General features: G+C 44.5%; 1 protein-coding gene across 1 annotated transcript in view; it reads left to right on the plus strand.

Annotated features, from left to right (window-relative positions):
- Positions 1-21,376, plus strand: part of LOC139263975 (zinc transporter ZIP12-like) — an 80,906-nt gene that overhangs the window by 26,100 nt on the left and 33,430 nt on the right. Inside the window, exons 5-8 of the mRNA XM_070880075.1 lie at positions 2,666-2,843; positions 8,011-8,183; positions 13,099-13,251; positions 15,180-15,281. Coding sequence (XP_070736176.1) covers positions 2,666-2,843; positions 8,011-8,183; positions 13,099-13,251; positions 15,180-15,281 — 606 coding nt within the window. The remainder of the gene's footprint in view (positions 1-2,665; positions 2,844-8,010; positions 8,184-13,098; positions 13,252-15,179; positions 15,282-21,376) is intronic.

The following is a 21,376-nucleotide window of genomic DNA, read 5'->3' on the forward strand; positions in this document are numbered from 1 at the left end:
AGTGACCTATGTTTGTCTTCATTAATCTTTTTCTCTTCACATATTTATAGAAGCTTTTGCAGGCATTTTTTATGTTCCCTGCAAACTTCCTCTCGTACTCAATTTTCGCCCTCTTAATTAAACTCTTAGTCCTCCTCCGTTGAATTCTAAATTTCTCCCAGTCCTCAGGTTTGTTGCTTTTTCTAGCCAATTTATATGCCTCTTTCTTGGATTTAACACTATCCTTAATTTCCCTTGTTAGCCATGGTTGAGCCACCTTCTCCATTTTATTTTTACTCCAGACAGGGATGTACAATTGTTGAAGTTCATCCATGTGATCTTTAAATGTTTGCCATTGCTTATCCACTGTCCACCCTTTAAATATCCTTTGCCAGTCTATTCTAGCCAATTCACACCTCATACCGTTGAAGTTACCTTTCCTTAAGTTCAGGACCCTAGTTTCTAAATTAACTGTGTCACTCTCCATCTTAATAAAGAATTCTACCATATTATGGTCACTCTTCCCCAAGGGGCCTCGCACATCAAGATTTCTAATTAGTCCCTTCTCATTACACATCACCCAGCTCTCTAGTTGGTTCCTCGACATATTGGTCTAGAAAACCATCCCTAATACACTCTAGGAAATCCTCCTCCACCGCATTTCTACCAGTTTGGTTAGCCCAATCAATATATAGATTAATGTTGCCCATGATAACTGCTGTACCTTTATTGCACACATCCCTTATTTCTTGTTTGATGCTGTCCCCAACCTCACTACTACTGTTTGGTGGTCTTTACACAACTCCCACTAGCTTTTTCTGCCCCTTGGTATTCCGCAGCTTCACCCATACTGATTCCACATCAGCCAGGCTAATGTCCCTCCTCACTATTGCATTAATTTCCTCTTTAACCAGCAATGACACTCCACCTCCTTTTCCTCTCTGCCTATTCTTCCTAAATATTGAATACCCCTGGATGTTGAGTTCTCAGCCTTGGCCACCCTGAAGCCATGTCTCCGTGATGCCAATTACATCATGAAATGTGAGAATGGACGGCAGTTAAGCGGTGGAAAATGAATGGCAATGAACGTGTGAGTAATTGGTGGTGGCTGGTGTGCAACGGCCACCACACATTAAAAAATCCACACAGAGGCATCTTCCACCTTCAATAGGCAGTTCGGGACATGGAATATTAAGTCCTTCATTGAACCACCTGAACTCATCCCTTTTTGGAAGCAAGTCATCCTTGATTCGAGGGACCCCCTAAGAAGAAGAGGAATTGGATGGGGTAGTGTCTGTAACCTGTGTTCAGAGGGATCGAATTCCTCATTGTGCCTATTTTAGAATGGCTTTGAGAACTTTAGTTGTGATGGGTTGGTTGTGGGCGAGTGTTTGTTCAGATCATTTTTGGCTAAGTGATGGGCTGGTTGATCTATTCAAAATCCTAAATGGTACTTTGGTTTTTCCACTTTTTTAGATTAAAAGTATATTAATTATGAAGTATAAAAAGGCTTAAAATGAATGAGAATGCATAATTTTTACAGTAAAATCTCTAAATGTTCTGGGGCAACATGCCCTTGGGGTCCACTGGAAATATATCGTCAGTATTGTGCCATCAACATGTCGATTTCCTCTTCGGACTTCCATGTTCTTACTTGTTGTCCTCCAATATAAGTAAAAGATTGTTGTGTATACTTAAGTTACAAAGCCTCTGCAACAAATTGTTTTCAAATGGCCGGCCACTCTTGAGTTGTCAGCTTTTTGGAAGCAGTTAGTGAGCGTTTACCAGTTTTCTGTGTTGGCCTGGTTGCACAGATGCTTTGAATGCTGCTGAAACCTATGACTCTGCTTAACGTTTCGCTACAGCAGCAAAAATGAGATCAACAACTCAGCAGGGTGGCAGACCATGGTGTAAATCCATTTCTCACTACTCCGTGGTGGCTCTAAACCTGCTGCAGCAATGTGCTGCACAAGGGCAAAACAATATCGTCGTGACTCACTTTCCCACAGAATTAAATTTTAGGCACAGGTTTTGTCTTCTGCTACTGTTCCACTTACATTTGTTCGCTGTGATACCTGAATGGTCCTACATTAAAAACTGTTTTAATTCATTAGGAAACGTTAAAACTGGTTAATAGTCACCAGTCTTTTCCCATGAGGGTATAATCCCCTCTAATTAGTGTGCACATCTTTAAGCTGATTTTCCTTTCCCCCACGGACTCCTCTCCCCTCCCCCTCTCCACTCCCAATCACTCAGGGCCTCGCCTTGGTGCAAATAAGGCAGAGTGCACCCAAAGTGCATTCTGCTTGGCTTGACTAAAGCATCAACTAAAACCATAAAAGGTGGGACAAAGGGTAGCTTTCCAATGGATAAGCAACCCGGGCAATTTAACTGCTGATCCGCCCGGTTTCCACCAGACAGATAGTGTTAAAATCTCTCCCTAGCAGTCTATAGGTCTAAAGGCTCAATAACTGGGGCTTAACTGTGGTTGTCTAGCTTACGTGATTACTACTCCATGATGTATGACTATTGGTGTCTGCAAAGTGGGCCCGGCACAAAAGCAATGTTGTATACATTATGTATGGGTAATTACATTTCTGTTGTACCTTACTGTGGTTTGTATGGCTCTTTTCAGTTTTAAAAAAGCTTCAACCTCAGATAAATTGACTGTCATGTCCCCTCATAGGTTTGCTTTTCTGCTGACCAGCTAATGGGAATCTTCGTAAATGGCAGTGATTCTGCTATTTCAAAAGAGCACTTCAATCAGATCAGCCCAGCAATTATTCAGCAGCTGCTTAGTGGAGCTTGTCAGCACAGTGAACGGGAATGTGCACAATCCGTTGTCCTGCCAACTAACACTGAGAGTAAGTCATACTGATTAACATGGTTTCGTAACTGGCAACTCTACAATGGCAGATTCAATACATACGCATACCTTACTTTGTACCCTGTAGAATTAACCAGGCACTAAGTTTGTCACATTCTTTGCAATTAAGCTCTCTGCCAATCTTCCACAGATTCATTTGAAATAATTTCCCACACATCTTTCACTGAAAATAAGGAGTATTTCTGAGAGATCGAGGAGTACAGGGCCCCTTACCTTAGAATGGACATCTAGCATTTTCCCAGTAAGGGGCAAACAACAACCAATGATAATTAGAAACCAAAGGTTCAAAGCATTCAATCATACCATCAAATTAGAATTCTATTTGAACAAAATCTGGAAATCAAAACAATGACAGTAAAAGTGACAATGTGTTATTGGATTGTTGTAAAAACACGAATCCACTAATATCCTTTAGGGGAGGAAACCTGCTATCCTGGTGTATATGTGACTTCAATCCCATACCAACATGGTTGACTCTTAACTGCCCTGTGAAGTGACCTCGCAAGCCACACAGCTGTATCAAAACACTCAGCAGTTCACGAAGAAGGCACACCACCACTATCTTCTCAGGTTAACTAGGAATGGGCAATAAATGGTGGCCTAGCTTGTGAAGCCCACATCCCAAGAAAGAATTTTTAATAACTGTTAAAAATGTCCAGTTTTTTTCTTCTTTCCATGGAAGAAAATACAAAATTGAAAAAGAAGGAAAGATTAAAAAGAGAAAACTGAAATTAAAACCGAAAAAGCTGGAAATACATAGCAGGTGCATCAACACCCCTGCAGTGTTTCATGTATGGATCCTTTATGCTGACGAAATGTCTCCATACATATGTTAACCGGCCTTTTATCTTTTTGGATGCAGATGGACCTGTTGGGCAATTCCAGTATTTCCTGCTTTTACTTGAAGAAAAATGCAACATTGCTACAACACTGCTGATAACCTTAGTACAGATTAAATATAGATTTTAGATATACTCCTTTAAAATTCAATCTAGCTTTTTTTTACATTTGTTCTTGGTATATGGGCAGTGCTGACAAGGCCACAATTATTACCCATTCCTCGTTTTCCCTGGGAGTATTAAGAGTCAGACATGCAGTCTGTACACCAGACCGAATGAACATTAATGAACCATTTAGGTTTTACAACAATTCGGCAGTTTTATTTATTTTGTAGTGTCAGCCCACAAATTACTACATTTATCAAATTCAGTTCCACAACTTGCGATGATGGCATCTTATTTCGCGACCTCTGAATTGCTCTTCCAGTATCAGGACCATCCAGGCCCTCCCCACAACTGCCTCAGGCCCTGGCATTGGTCCAATCAGCTGACAGAAGAAAGGCGCTGACCTGGAAGCAGTTGCAAAAAAAGTTTTTAATTCTTCGCAGTTAAATTCTGCTTGTTTGCCTGGATCCCGCAGATGGGGCCCACATACACCCTTGAGCAGGCCAGTATACCTCACCTCCCCTGGGGAGGCGTGATCGGCAGAGAGAGGGTAGGAAAAACTAACTCCAGCGGTGTCCTGCTCCTGACAAAATGCCGAGAACATGACTTTGTCATCACCAGCACCTTGTTCCATCAGAGAGACAAGTGCAAGACATTGTGGCAATACCCTCGCTCCAAGCACTGGCATCTGCCTGATGTCATCGTCCGAGCGATGGACCGCAAGGACGTGCGCATCACCCACACCATGACAGGAGCCGATGACTGCTGAATGGACCACTGCCTAATCCGCTCCATCATTAACATCAATATAGCCCCAAAACAGCGACGGCAACAGAAACAATGCCGCAGAAAAATCAATGCTGGGTCACTCAAAGACCCAGTTAAGAAAGCCCTATACAGCCAGAACCTCGCTGCCAACCTGGTGACCCTCAATGACCCCGAGACGCAGAGTGCCCACAGCGCCTGGTCTGCCCTCAAGGCCTCCATAACCAGCACCTATGAAGAGACACTCGGTCACTCAACCAGGAAACACCAAGACTGGTTTGACAAGAATGACCAGGAGATCCAGGAGCTAATAAGCCACAAGCGCAAGGCATTGCTGAACCTAAAGCAGCAACCCAATTCAGGAGCAGCAAAGCGGGTGGCTAAAGGCCGAAGTCCAACAAAAAACCCACAACCGAAAGAATAAATAGTGGGTGGAGAAAATACAGAAGATCCAGCAGTTGGCCAACAACCATGACATGCAAGGTTTCTTCAGCGCAGTCAAGTCCATCTGCAGCCCAAGCACCCAAGGCCCTACCCCACTGCTGGCCACTCATTAAAGACATTGAGGCAGTCAAGGCCCGCTGGAAGGAGCACTTCGAAGATCTCCTTAACCGAGACTCTGCCTTTGACGCGAGTGTCCTTGACTCCATCCTGCAGCATGCTACCCGGCACCATCTTAGCAAAACCCCAACCCTGCATGAGGTAGAAAAGGCCATCCATCAGCTCAAGAACAAGAAGCCCCCAGGAGCAGATGGAATCCCCGCCGAGGCACTTAAGTATGGTGGAGAAGTATTATTGGCACAAATGCATGTCCTCATCTCTCTTATCTGGAAGCAGGAGAGCATGCCAGGAGATCTCAGAGATACCATAATCGTGACCATCTTCAAAAAAGGGGACCAGTCCGACTGCGATAATTACACAGAAATCTCCATACTGTCGGCCACTGGGAAAGTCATTGTAAGAATCCTCCTCAATTGTCTTCTCCCCGTGGCTTAAGAGCTCCTCCCAGAGTCATGATGCGGATTCCGTCCACTAAGAGGTACCATGGACATGATCTTCACCACATGACAACTACAAGAGAAATGCAGGGAACAGCATCAACCCTTGTACATGGCCTTCTTTGACCTCACAAAGGCATTTGACACTGTCAACCGTGAGAATTATGGAGCGTCTTCCTCCGTTTCGGCTGCCCTCAAAAGCTTGTCACCATCCTCCGCCTGCTCCATGATGGCATGCAAGCCGTGATCCTGACCAATGGATCCATCACAGACCCTATCCACATCCAGACCGGGGTCAAGCAGGGCTGCGTCATCGCACCAACACTTTTCTTGACCTTCCTCGCTGCAATGCTCCATCACACTCTCAACAAGCTCCCCGCTGGAGTGGAACTAAACTATAGAACCAATGGGAACCTGTTCAACCTTCGCCGCCTCCAGGCTAGATCCAAGATCGTCCCATCCTCTGTCATCGAACTACAGTACGCGGATGGTGCTTGCATCTGCGCACACTCAAAGGCCGAACTCCAAGCTATTGTCAACATCTTCACCGAGGTGTATGAAAGCATGGGCCTTACACTGAACATCTGTAAGACAAAGGTCCTCCACCAACCTGGCCCTGCCACACAGCACTGCCCCCCAGTCATCAAAATCCATGGCGCCGCCTTGGACAACTTGGACCATTTCCATACCTCGGGAGCCTACTATCAGAAAGGATCGACATCGATGACGAGGTCCAACACCACCTGAACTATACCAGTGCAGCCTTAGGTCGCCTAAGGAAGAGAGTATTTGAAAACCAGGACCTCAAACCTGGCACCAAGATTATGGTCTACAGGACAGTAGTGATGCCCACCCTCCTATATGAGATGTGGACCATATACAGCAAACATCTCAAAGCACTGGCGAAGTACCATCAATGCTACCTTCACAAGATCCTGCAAATTCATTGGGAGAATAGACTTCCCAAAGGCCTTGTGTCAGTCTTCTCGCTTAAGCCAGCATCCCCAGCATCGAAGCACTGACCATGCTCGACCAGCTCCATTGGGCGGGCCACATCATCTGCATGGCTGAGACGAGAGTCCCTAAGCAAGCGCTCTACTTGGAACTCCTACATGGTAAGCGAGCCCCAGATGGGCAAAGGAAACGTTTCAAGGACACCCTCAAAGCATCCTTGATAAAGTGCAACATCCCCACTGGCACCTGAAAATCTCTGCTCCAAGACCGCCCAAAGTAGAGAAAGAGCATCTTGGAGGGCGCTGAGCACCTGGAGTCTCGTCGTCGAGGGCATGCAGAAATCAAGCACGGACAGTGGAAGGAGCCTGTGGCAAACTAGGCTCCCCACCCACCCTTTCGTTCAACCACTGTATGCCCCACCTGTGACAGAGACTGTAATTCCCGCGTTGGACTGTACAGCCACCTGAGAACTCACTTTTAGAGTGGAAGCAAGTCTTCTTCGATTGCGAGGGATCACGTGTGATGATGACTGGGTGTACAGCCACCACTGCAGTGTCATGTCCATGACCAAGAATCCCCGCTTAGGGTGTCCCTGTCCCTGTCCCTGACTCTGTGGCCCAACACCTCCCCCCCCCCCGACTGTAATTTGCCTTGAAGTGATACTTGGAAGTTTTGCCCTTTACAAGATAGCAAGGAAACTTTTGTAAATGCCAACGACTTGGAATAACCATGGTCTCTGCTGTTTCTCTGCAGATTCTGCCAGAGTTATGCAAGAGACTGGGGCTATCCCTAAGTAATTTCAGAGCCATAACTCTTATTGAAATCTGAACTTAGAGTTTGTGCCAGTAAAGAGCATTAAACCAAAATTGGGAATTATCCTATTTACATGCTCCTATGTACTCCTTAAATTATAACGTTCAAGTCATTGATCACAGAGTCCAATGGAATTCTGCAGCAATTGAAAGAAAATTACATTGGTATTTAAGCATGAAGAGTGAGTTTCAGTGGGTCATTACAGCTGCATGAAATACACATGTCAGCTGGCATCCACATACAATTACTTGCACCTGATTACACTGAGGCCATTGATAACACCAAACATTAGCGATCAGGTGATATTAGGCAACAATGGACTGTTCTTGGTCTGTATAGCTAGCGTCACTATCATGAGGTTCCATTACTCACTGAGCCATCAAGTTCCACTTCTAATAGTTATTTACTTCACATAGTATAGTCTATCTTAAACTTAAACCTGTTCCGTTAAACTCCAGCTTCATTTTCTTTCTACTGTTTTGCCATGGGATCCAATATTGCACATTTTTGAAATGGTTCCTCTCTGTTTTCCATAATTAGGTTCAGATTTTGGTTAAAGTATCCTTTGTCCTACTACTTTCTTTATGACAATAGCCTTTGTGGACATTTACATTTCTGAAAATATTATTCTGCACATTCAAAAATGCTAATTGTGGCCTTTTGTTTCCAGAGTATGGATATAGCACGGTGGCTGTTTTGGTAGTTACTGTGAGCTCCATGTGTGGTATCACCCTACTTGTCTTCAACTCATGCAAACAGACATACCAGCTCATTCTGCAGCTGTTTGTAGGTATCGCTGTTGGAACAATGTCAGGTGATGCATTGTTGCACCTTTTGCCACAGGTAAGTAACTGTACAAAAGTAATATTACCAGGTTCCCGAAGAACATAAGAACATAAGAACATAAGAAATAGGAGCAGGAGTAGGCCATTTTGCCCTTCGAGCCTGCTCCGCCATTCAATATGATCATGGCTGATCTGATCATAGACTCAGCTCCACTTCCCTGACTGCTCCCCATAATCCTTTATTCACTTATCACTCAAAACTCTGTCTATCTCCGCCTTAAATATATTCAGTGGCCCAGCCTCCACAGCTCTATGGGGCAGAGAATTCCACAGATTTACAACCGTCTGAGAAAAGAAATTCTTCCTCATCTCAGTTTTAAATGGGTAGCCCCTTATTCTAAGACTACGTCCCCTAGTTTTAGTTTCACCTGAGTGGAAATATCCTCTCTGCATCCACCTTGTCGAGCCCCCTCATTATCTTATAAGTTTCAATGCGATCACCTCTCATTCTTCTGAACTCCAATGTTTATAGACCTAACCTACTCAACTTATCCTCATAAGTCCATCCCCCTCATCTCCAGAATCAACCTAGTGAACCTTCTCTGAATAGCCTCCAATGCAAGTATATCCTTCCTTAAATATGGAGATCAAAATCATACACAGTACTCCAGGTGTGGTCTCACCAATACCCTGTACAGTTGTAGCAAACTTCTCTATTTTTATACTCCGTCCTCTTTGTAATAAAGGTCAACATTCCATTTGCCTTCCTGATTACTTGCTGTACCTGCATACTAACTTTTTGTGTTTCATGCACAGAACCCTCAGGTCCCTCTGTACTGCAGTACTTTTCAATTTTTCTCCATTTAAATTATAATTTGCTTTTCTATTATTTCTGCCAAAGTGGATAACCTCACATTTTCCCGAAATATAATCCATCTGCCAATTTTTTGCCCATTCACTTCGCCTGTCTATATCCCTTTGCAGATTTTTTGTGTCCTCCTCACAATTTGCTTTCCCACCCATCTTTGTGTCATCAGCAAACTTGGCTACATTACATTTGGTCCCTTCATTCAAGTTTTTGATATAGATTGTAAATAGTTGAGGACCCAGCACCAATCCCTGCAGCACCCCACTAGTCATGTTTGCCAACTGGAAAATTACCCATTTATCCCGACTCTCTGTTTTCTGTTAGTTAGCCAATCCTCTATTGATGCTAATATATTACCCCCAACCCCGTGAGCTTTTATTTTGTGCAGTAACCTCTTATGTGGCACCTTATCGAATGCCTTCTGGAAATCCAAATACACCACATCCACTGGTTCCCCCTCATCCACCCTGCTCGTTACATTCTCAAAGAACTCCAGCAAATTTGTCAAACATGATTTCCCTTTCATAAAACCATGCTGACTCTGCTTGATTGAATTATGTTTTTGCAAATGTTCCGCTACTGCTCCTTAATAAATGGACTCCAGCATTTTCCCAATGACAGATGTTAGGCTAACTGATCTATAGTTTCCTGCTTTTTGTCTGCCTCCTTTTTTAAATAGGGGCATTACATTGACGATTTTCCAATCTGCTGGGACCGTCCCAGAATCCAGGGAATTTGGTAGATTACAACCAATGCATCCACTATCTCTGTAGTCACTTCTCTTAAGACCCTAAGATGTAAGGCATCAGGTTCAGGGGACTTGTGCACCTTTAGTCCCATTATTTTACCTAGTACTACTTCATTAGTGATAGTGATTGTATTAGGTTCCATCTCCTTATAGCCCCTTAATTATCCACTATTGGGATGTTTTTACCGTGAAGACTGATACAAAATATTTGTTCAAAGTCTCTGCCATTTCCCTGTTCACCATTATTAATTCCCCAGTCTCATCCTCCAGGGGACCAACATTTACTTTAGCCATTCTTTTCCTTTTTATGTACCTGTAGAAATTCTTACTATCTGTTTTATATTTTATGCTAGTTTATTTTCATAATCTAGCTACCCTCTCTTAATTTTTTAGTCGTTCCCTGCTGGCTTAAAAAAATTTCCCAATCTTCTGGCCCATCCATTAGTCTTGGCCACATTGTATGCCTTTGTTTTCAATTTCATACCCTCCCTTATTTCTTTAGTTAGCCACGGATGGTTATCCCTTCTCTTACAGTCTTACCTTCTCATTGAGATATATTTTTGTTGCGAGTTATGAAATATCTCCTTTAATGACTGCCATTGCTCATCAACCATCCCATTCTTTAATCTATTTTCCAGTCCACTTGAGCTACCTCTGCCCTCATACCTTTGTAGTCTCCTTTATTTAAGCTTAGGACCCTGGTTTGAGAACCAACTTTCTCACTCTCCAACTGAATTTGAAATTCAACCATATTATGGTCTCTCATTCCTAGAGGATCTTATACTATGAGATCATTTATTAATCCTGCCTCATTACACAGTACTAAATCTAAGATAGTCTGCTCCGTGGTTGGTTCCGCAACGTACTGTTCAAGGAAACTCTCCCGGATACACTCTATGATCTCGTCCTCAAGGCTATTAATTTGGGTTGTCCAATCAATATGAAGGTTAAAATCACCCATGATTATTGCCATTCCTTTATTACAAGCCTCCATTATTTCTTGATTTATACTCTGTCCAACATTGTTAGGGGGCCTATAGACTACGCCCACCAGTGACTTTTTCCCTTTATTATTCCTTATCTCCACCCAAACTGATTCAACTTCTTGATCCTTTGAGCCAATATCGTTCCTCACTAACGCACTGATCCCATCCTTTATTAACAGTGCTACCCCACCTCCTTTTCCTTTCTGTCTGTCCTTCTGAATTGTCAAATACCCCTGAATATTTAGTTCCCAGCCCAGGTCACCTTGCAACCGCGTCTCTGTAATGGCGATCAGATCATACCCATTAGTATCTATTTGTGCCGTCAACTCATCTATTTTGTTATGAATGCTACGTGCATTTAGACAAAGCGTTTTTAATTTGATTTTTTACCCTTTTTTCCTGCTTGTTTCCTCTGTCCTTCAAACGCACTTTCTGCATTTTTGCTTTCTAATTCCAGCTTTACTCACTTCCCAAGAGCACTAGCAAACCCCCCCATGAGGATATTGGTCCCAGCTCTGTTGAGGTTCCTTGTGGCGAGAGACACTGTGGTGCGGGAGATACCAAATTTATAAAACTACCGAGGTCAAAGATGCTTTAAGAAAAAAAAACACAGTGGCTGGCAGGCTTTAATGTAGGAAAATAATTCTACACTCGTGGAAATATAGGACAGATTTCCTGAGGATGCATGACTGACAGATGGCAATTCCTGGTGGCAGCGCATACTTGGAAAATCAGTCCTTATATTTCCATGTTAAATCTACTACATAAAAAACACAAAGTCAATGGAGAATAAAGGATATTTTGGCTAAGACACAGGGTTTTGCTTATGTTTGCAACAATAGCTTGGCATCTCTTCCCTGAGTCAGCAGGTTGTGGGTTCTAGCTTGACTATGAACCTGAGCACATGCCCCAAGCTGACAATTCAGTGCGGTACTAAAGGGATGCTGCATTGTTAAAGTGCTGTATTTTGGGACAGATGTTAAATCAAGGTCTTGAATATCTGTTCAGGTGGCATCATTTGAAGAAGAGCAGGAGGTTCTGCCACTGTCTTCGCCGACATTTCTCCCTCAACCAAACCCACAAAAAAACAGATTAACTGGTCATTCATCTCATTTGCTGCTTGTGGGATCTTGCTCTTTGCAGTTGCTTAGCAACAGAAACTAAACTTTAAAAGTAATTAATAGTCTAGGAAGCACATTGCGATGTCCTGAAGCCATGATAAGGCGCTCCAGAAATGCAAGTTCTAATTATCTATCTTTGAACTGATTTGAACTCCCTTCTTTTGATGGGTGAGATGTTTTAGTTCTCAGCCTTATTGCTCAATGAAACCATTTGCAGTGGCCAAGATCTTCATCTCAGAGGGATGAAAAGTTACCAGGACCAGGCCCAACCTACAGCAGTGAAGATCCTAATGGCTCCGACTTATCCACAATGCTGATTGTAAAATTACACAACACAGACCAGTCCACCTTTCTGGCTTATCACTGAAGACTGACAGTGACTGATAGCAATGAACACCTAAAGCAGTAGTGCAAATTTAACACAATGGGAATTGCAGAATTCAGCAACAACACCATCACTGCTCTTTGAGGGCTTGGATGGCGTTGATGGCCTAAAAAATTGTTGATGCCACGCCAGTTTTCCAGGTGTAAAACGCACGTGAAAGCATCCAATAAGGTAAACGTCTTGGTTACACCACTCGCCATATTGGGAAAAGCAGAAAAAGAGAAAAAAAATTAAACTTGCAATTATATGGTGCCATTCACAATCTCAGGATGTCCCAAAGTGCTTTACAGACAATGAAATACTTTTGAAGTACCTTTGCATATGCAATACCTAAGGCTTGTTTGAGGCCCTTTTTCCAAATTGATTTGCCCTGAACAGGGCAAGCAGAGGGCCTCCCGATTATTTCCCCTCCCGATCGCTTCCATCCTCCCGATCGCTTCACCCCATTTACGATTGCCCTCCCTTCCTTCTGATTGCCGGCTCACTCCCAATTGCCCCTTTCCTTTCAATCACTTCATTCTCCTCCCAGATCCTACCTGAGGTCAGCTTCCAGCAGTCCAAAATCCAATGCCAATTAGTTGGCGAACTGTCTGGGAACGTCCAGCATGCGCCAGTCTTAGATGAAGCCCAGAGCCTAATATTGGGTGTGCCTCGGGCCTACACATTCCAGTGCAGTGATTGTTACCTGAAAAGAAAAATCCTAGTACCAATTTCTAGGTCCATATTTGGATTAATGTGACAATGCCAAATAATGTGGAGGTAGTTGATTAAAAATGATTCCCTAGTGCACTTTCCAAGAGATTTAAAAGCAATCAAGTGGTACAACTAATTAAGTGTGTATTTTTGTTCATCCCTCTTGTGTTAGGTTCTTGGTCTACATGAACATGTGCACAAAGATACTGGCCATTCTCCTGAAGACAAAGAATACATTTGGAAAATGCTTACAGTACTTGGAGGAATTTATGCATTTTTCCTAATTGAAAAACTATTCACACTCATCCTGGCATTTAGAGGTCAGGTAAGATCGAAAAGTAATTTGCTCTGAAAAATGTATAATATGCCTCAAAAGTTCTTATCAAAAGAAATGCTTATTCAACATTAGTCAAAGCATTCCTCTAACTGAAGATTTGCCATCAATTGTTCTCCTAAATAGCCAATACGCATTTTTATTGTACGAGACTGTCTTGACAATTTTGAGCAACAAATATGTTGAGCTCATGCTGTTTAGACTGCATTGTCTTTGGTGATTTAACAGACCAAATCTTTAGTTGCCTTCCTCCAAAATTCAAAGTTATGAGTCCATTTAAAATATATATCTATTATTTAAAAATACCAGTAAGCCTAAAATTGAGAGCTCTAAATATTCTGTAATTTGTATTTTACATTTGACACTACATGTGTTTGCCTTTATCAAGCAGGGCAATCATTCTTTGTGAAAGTAAATTCTAGGGGCTTCTGTATTCTGCAATGGCGGCGGTAAGCTCTTCTGGGTGGGTAGCCAGCTTCCAGCGCCCTGCCAGGATTTTCAGGGTGGTTTCGGCGGGGTGTGAAGCATTACTGCCTGGAAGAGGTGAGCTGGTGAGCAACACCCCTGATTTTTGGCTCCCGCCCGATCCGTAGCACTCCATAGAGCGCTGTGCTGGGATCGCCTGTGTAAGCGGGCGGTCTAAGCTATAGCGACTGGAGTGATGTTGAACTCAGGTAACTGATTGGGTTTTTTTTGCGATTTATGTTGTGGTGGCATGAGCTATTTATTGGGAATCATTTTGGTGTTTATTTTCGGGATTTTTTTCTCCCCAGGCCTCTCTTACAGCGCTCCGAGGCCGGCTGTTTAGCTCGGGAATTTCACATGCTTAGCCGGCCTAGTGCCCTAAGAGGTGTGCCATGCCTCCCTTAGTGCTCCGCCCCACACTCAGGGCCCAGCTGCCAAATGTTGCTGATTGAGGTGCAAACTATTCCCGGGCACTAACTTTACCTCCCTGCCATCATTACCGCCTCAAAATGAGCAAAGCCGAAAATCCAGCCCAATAACTTCAAAGGAGCTGCCCAAGGAGAGGGTGACTCAATATGAGTTTTCTCTGCTGAGCTCAAATGATACAGTCAGCTTTAAATACTTTCCTACACGTAATTTGAAGAGAACAGAGGAACGGACATGTTGCTCCGGTGGCGATTTTTGTGCATCCAGGATAAACAGCGAGTGATGAGCACAGCGGCTGCTGATAGATTATCATGCTCACCACATCATTACAATGTGGTCAGCAGTTGCCAGCATGTAATGTACTCCCCATAGGCAGCTCGCTGATTTGCAAGTAGGAAATTGGCCGGTGTGGTCACTTGTCAAGGACCTGCAGCAACAGCTTAAAGGGGAGGTGCAATTAGCATTGGGAACACAAAGAAGTAAAACTGTGGAGCAGCAGGCACAATGAGTGCAGAATCTATAGCAGCGCCTACATAAGATTCCAGATCCGTTAAGGTAGAAAACCCATAAGCGACTGTCAGAAAAGTCTTTAAAAGCTCCTTTCAGCTTTACCTGATGGTAGCTAAGGATCTATTTAAGTATCAGTCAAAAAGGCCACCTCTTAACTTGCACTGCCCATGGTTACTGGACGAGAGCAACAACTGACGGTTATCGGGTGAAAGTGGTGTTGGAGACTAAATTATATCATGTGCCCTCATTTGTATTTATAGGAGATCTGGCTGCCAGAAAGCAGGTCCACCTGAAAATCGGGAACAGGCGTCAATGCAATGGTATTTCGACGCTTGCAGCTGCTGCTTGATTTTAGTTTCACTGCTGCCCCATGTTTGAACACCAGCAGGGTGGCAGCAAGATGAAAATCATCCCCTGTGGCTATTGAGTCAGTCAATGAATTAGGTTCTTGGCTGTTGTTCAATAGTGATAGAGTTTATGTTAACCTCACTGTACAATTTTGTTTTCTCCCAAACTAGTCATTTTCAAATGGACACTTGGCACATTCACATGACCTTCCAATGGAATCTAACCTAAATAGCCAATCAGAGGGTGGCAAATCTATTTCCACTACGCAACTGGTGAGATACTAATAAAGTAAAACCAGAAAATGTTATAGACTCAATTTTCCAAGTATGCATTGTTGGCATGGAGCATCATGCAACCAAGGTATGGACTGAAGAATCAAAAATGGAAGGCCGCTCACCTAAACCCCAGGGCGCCTGATTTTCCAATTGGTAAATGTTAATCACTGGAAAGTGATGCGTACTGCAATCAGGCATGTTATCAACTACATTCTCATTGAGGCAGGCTCTGTGCCAGGAATGTTAAAAGAAGTGGCCTGTAATTACTTGGAATTGTTCTGTTTCCCTTTTTAAAAATAGATATGACATAGATTACTTTGCAGTCTTCTGGTGCACATTCTATTCTATGATTTACACTCAGTGGAGCCCGGAAATTACATTTTTGGAGTCTGTGTAATTTCCACCCTTATTGTAATGTATGTACCTGTGAGTATGCTTATAGGCTGGTAGAGCTGTTGAGTTGTGAGTGGCTTCGCCAGTCACGTGATGTTCACAAGACTTAATAAAACCCCAGCCAGTTGGGTTCAGTGTGTCCACGATGAGGTAGGTGGTTGTGAGCCTGGTGAATGAACTGGTAATGTGTAGTGTAATTGTCTAATAAACCAACTAGTTCTTAATAGCAATGTGTTGCTATGAATTCTTCAGCAAAGAACCCATGAATCAAATACATTATACTCATGATCCTAGGATGTATCCATCGGGCCCTGGTGCTTTGTCGTCCTTTAGCCAAACTGACACCTAAAATTTTCCTTTTACCCATCATGATATCATTCATCTTGCTCTCAATCACTTGAGGATTTATCTTCTCTCATGGGCCAGCATTTTCATATTGCGGGACGTGTGGGTTTAGGAGCAGGTCAGCAGTTAAAAGTGCTGAAATTGACAGCGCGTCGGAAACCTGCCATCATCCCGCAGACAACCATGTTTATCTGTGGCGCTTTTCGAAGCGAACCACGGACCTGCTCGGGAGAGACGGGTGACCTCATTGAGGTAGTTAACTACACATTTAGAGACCCTAACAGCCTTTTTAACGTGAGGTTTCAACTTTAACTGGTTGCATAAGGGTTCAGGGACCTCGGGAAGTGCGCCTATGAAGTGGAGCTCAGTGGCCATTGTGCAAGTTCATTAAGTAACAACTGGAAAAAGTACATAAACACACACACCTTATACCTACTTCCTTTGCTAAGGGAAAAGCTCTTGCTGACACCATTTTGTGCAGAGATTTTGCTTTCAGGAGTTTGTAGATGATTTCTTCAACCTTGGAAGCCACTCTCACAACATTGGAGGATTGTGCCTCTGATCTCCACTTCACCTGCCATCTATCAGATCAGCATGGGTGCCGTTAATGCTGTCTCACCTTGGACCTCAGATTCGGATCAAGCTGAGTCCCAGCACCAACAGCAGCAACAACACCAGCAGCCTTCTCCTCACCAATCTGATGCTAAACAGGAGAGAGGGGATCAGCACAAGGGTGCACCATGCCAGAAGCGATACCTCCAACACAGGATATACAGGCAGAGGATGAGCTTCCTGGACATGACTGAACAGCAGTTGTTCAGGAGGCTCAGGCTATCGCACCAAGTCATTGCAGACATTTGCAGCTTGCTGGAACAAGACCTGCTTCACAAAAGACCTGGTGGACATGCCTTACCTGTGGCTGTCAAAGTCACCACCACCCTCAACTTCTTTGCCTCAGGCTCCTTCCAGGGATCTGAAGCAGATATTTGCAGGATCTCGCAGTCGGCCGGCCACAGATCCATCACCCAGATGACTGATGCCATGTTTCAACAGTCAGCCAATTATGTAAACTCTGCCACTGATGAAGCCAGTATTACTGATTGGGCGCTCGGCTTTGCGACTCTGGCTGGCTTCCTACAGGTGCAGGCCATCATCAACTGTACACATGTGGCCATCTAGGTGCCCTCACATCACCCAGCAGTGATTGTGAACCACAAGGGCTTCCACTCCCTCAATGTGCAGCTCGTCTGCAACCATAAAAAGATCATCATGCATCTGTGCACCAGATTCCCCGGGAGCTGTCATGATTCTTTCATCCTGTGCCAGACCACCCTCCCTCAACTCTTCGCTCCTCAAAACAGACTTACTGGCTGGCTGCTTGGAGTCAAGTACTATCCACTGAAGATGTGGTTGATGACACTCTTGAGGACACCAAGAAATGAGGCCGAAGAGCAATATAATGGAAGTCTCATGTCCACCAGATGTGTCATAGAGCAAGCAATTGGCATGCTTAAGATGCGCTTCAGATGCCTTGACACATCTGAAGGAACCCCAGGGTCTCCAGAATTATTGTCGTTTGTTGCGTGCTGCACAACATAGTGCAGCGGCGAGGTTTGGAGCTGCAGGAGGAGCGAGGTGCAGAGCGCACAGTCCCTTCAGAGGTGGAAACATGACGAGGAGGAGAAGGAAATGCGGTGGAGATGGCACCAGCAGCAGCGCACATTGCTGCCAGGGAGTCCCGGGATGGCCTGGTTTACATAAGTTGCACCAGTGCACCCATATGACTCCCACATGCTGTACCAATTCCGCCCCCCCACCCCGCCTCTCCCCCACAAACACCACAAAGCAGTTCCAAAATGACCAAACCATTCCTGTCAACCAAACACCTATTGCTTGAGGTTAATTACTGTCTCACCAATCACTCCAAGTGACAAAGCCACTTTCCAGGTAGAAGGCAAAAATGGACAATACGGGAAAGTAGTGCAAAGAAAGAAGTTTATGTGCATCATAAATAGAACTGAAATGTGACACTAACATTTTGGCAAACACCCTTGTGCATCCAGGAGTGCTTCTATGAGATGCACCCACTGTGGTTTCAGCTGAGATCGAGGCAGGCTGCTCACTTCCCTACTGCGACTGCTTGGATACTTTTGGTGGACATCACAGGATTTTGGAGCCTGTGAGGGCCCCGCCAAATACTGCAACTGTGCTGGGGCAGACTCGGCCATCGGGATCCGAGGAAACATGTGGGCTCTGACTAAGTGGGAGGCAATGGGGGAGAAGCGCGGGTACTTTGAGAAGAGCCCCCACTTCCATGTACCCTCTCACCATCATCCCCCTCATGGGACACCCACACTTCCCTGCTAGCAAAGAGCTGGAAAGCATCTTGGAGCACATCGATGAACACCCAAGTCTACGTTTATTTCCCTCCTAGAGATGAGGTCAATGAGTGTCTGCCATCTGTTGTCCACAGTAAGCATGTTCTGGTTGGACTGGCACATTAGCTGCTCCATGCAGGTGGCCATCCTTTCCATGGAACAGCGTATTGTCACCATCACCTGTGACATGGTGCTGCTCATGTTGGAGATGGACTCCTCGATTCTCTGGGCAATCGTACGCATTACGGCCGCAAAAGCTGCCAGAACCTTGCAAAGTTGTTGTTGTTGTTCCAAGGACAACCTCTTTGTCGACAGCCCCTGATGTTCAGCATCTGCATGCATCTGAGCAGAGCTTGGAGCATCCTGCACCCTCCAGTGAGGGAATTTGGAAAGGATGGGAATTTCTGGTAAGTAGAAGCTGTACATAGTGAAATCTAGTTTAACATTTTGACTTAAACCTAGAACTTTAAAACTGTAGTTATTAGAAGTTGCCTGCCAGTGGCAGTTAACTGTCAGTCAGCTGTAAGTGTTTGTCTTGAATAGGTGTTAATCACAGAGAATAGGGGAGCTGAGTCAACACAGTGTGGTCTGCACAGAGCGGTCTTAAAGGGAATGGACTTAAACAGAGTGGTTTATTTGGGAATTTGGAAAGAGTAGGAAGAAAGAGGGTCAGACCGGAGCAGTGGTGGCAGCGAGCAGGCAGAGAGCCAATAGCAACTCAACACAGGAGTGACATCAGAAACCAAAAGTGACGTCGGCAAAAGGGAAGGTGCTGATTGGTGAGTTGCTGGTAAGTGTTATTTATTTACCTTCGAGTTTATTTAATTGTTTAGCATATAGTCAATTAACTAGAGGCATGGCAGGGCAGTTCAACCTCGTGGAGTGCACATCCTGCAGCATGTGGGAAGTCCTGGATGCTTAGCATAGCCTGAACGACCATGTGTGCAGGAGGTGTCTCCAGCTGCAGCAACTTGAGCTCTGCATTTCAGAGCTTGAGCGGCGGCTGGAGTCACTGCGGTGCAATGCATCCATGAGTTTGAGAATTTTGTGGATAGCATATTTCTAAAGCTGGTCACCACAGAGCTAAAGAGTGTGCAGGCAGGGAGGAAGTGAGTGACCACCAGACAGAAGAGGAGGACTAGGCAGGTAGGGCAGGAGTCCCCTGAGTGCATCTCGCTCTCCAACCAGTATTCTGTTCTGAGTACTGGTGAGGGCGATGGTGCCTCTGGGGAATGCAGCCAGAGCAAAGTTCACGGCACCACGGGTGGCTCAGCTGCACGGGGGGAGCAAGAAGAATGGAAGAGCAATAGTGGTAGGGGATTCGATAGTCAGGAGAGGTGAGCAGACAGGTGTTTCTGTGGCCGCAGAAGTGACTCCAGGATCGTATTTTGCCTTCCTGGTGCCAGGGTCAAGGATGTCACCGAGCAGCTGCAAGACTGGGGGGAGAGGGTGAACAGCCAGAGGTCGTGGTCCATATTGGGACCAATGACAAAGGTAGAAAGAGGGATGAGGCCCTGTGGGCAGAGTTTAGGGAACTAGGAGAGAAATTAAAAAGCAGGACCTCAAAGGTAGCAATCTCTGGCTTACTGCTGATGCCAAGTGCTAGTGAGTGCAGAAATAGGAGGAGAAGAGAAGATGAATGCGTGGCTGGAGAGATGGTGCAGGCAAAAGGGCTTTAGATTCCAGAGGCATTTGGACCATTTCTGGGGGAGGTGGGACTTGTACAATCCAGATGGGTTGCACTTCAAAAGAGCCAGGACCAGTAGCAGGAGCCCTGCTCGTTCTGTTGTGGAGGGTTTAAACTAGCTTGGCAGGGGGATGGGAACCGGAGAATAGATTCAGTGGGGAGAGAAGCAAAGCTGGAATTGGGCAGCAAAAAAGTAGAAAGTGAATTTGGAAGACAGAGGAAACAAGGAAAATAGACAACTAGGGAGTTTGGCACCACTAAATGGTATATACTTCAATGCAAGGAGTATAAGGAATAAGGCACAATCTGTGCCTTATTCCTTATACTCCTTGCATTGAAGTATATACCTTGGGAGTACGATATTATGGGAGAACGATATTATAGCGATTACTGAGACATGGCTGAAAGAAGGACAGGTATGGCAGCTCAACATTCCTGGTTATGGGATTTTCAGATGAGATCGAGAGGGGGTAAAAAAGGATGGGGGGGTGGGCTGGTCGCAGTATTAATTAAAGAAACAATTATAACTGTAAGGGGGGATGATATGTTAGAGGGGTCATCAAACGAGACCATATGGGTTGAATTGAAGAACAAAAAAGGGACATTCACACTACTGGTAGTGTACTATAGACCCCCAAACAGTCAGAGGGAGCTAGAAGAACAAATATGTGGGCAAATTACTGTGAAGTGCAAAAACTATAGAACTGTAATAGAGGGGGATTTCAACTACCCTAATATTAACTGGGAAAAAAGCAGTGTGAATGGTACAGAGGGTGCGGAATTCATGAAAACTTCTTCAGCCAATATTTAACAAGCCCAACAAGGGAGGGGCGGTTCTGGACTTGGTTTTGGGGAATGAAGAGGGGCAGGTGGAAGGGGTATCAGTGGGAGAGCATTTTGGTGCTAGCGATCATAATTCAGTAAGATTTAGGGTAGTTATGGAAAAGGACAAAGATAGACCAAGAAAAAAAGTTCTCCATTGGGGTAAAGCCAATTTTGCTGAACTGAGATGAGATTTGGCCAAGGTGGACTGGAAACGGCTATTTGATGGTAAATCAGTGTCAGAGCAGTGGGAGGCATTCAAGGAGGAGATCCTGAGGGTACAGAGCAAGTATGTTCCCTTGAAAAAAAGGGTGCGCTAACAAATCTAGAGCCCCCTGGATGTCAAGGGACATACAGGGTAAGATAAAGAAAAAAAGGGAAGCTTATGACAGGTTCCGAGAATTCAATACGGCAGAGACTCTAGAGAAGTATAAGAAATGCAGGGGTGCAATTAAAAAATATATCAG

Source organism: Pristiophorus japonicus, chromosome 5 (assembly GCF_044704955.1).
Source record: "Pristiophorus japonicus isolate sPriJap1 chromosome 5, sPriJap1.hap1, whole genome shotgun sequence".
Classification (NCBI taxonomy): domain Eukaryota; kingdom Metazoa; phylum Chordata; class Chondrichthyes; family Pristiophoridae; genus Pristiophorus; species Pristiophorus japonicus.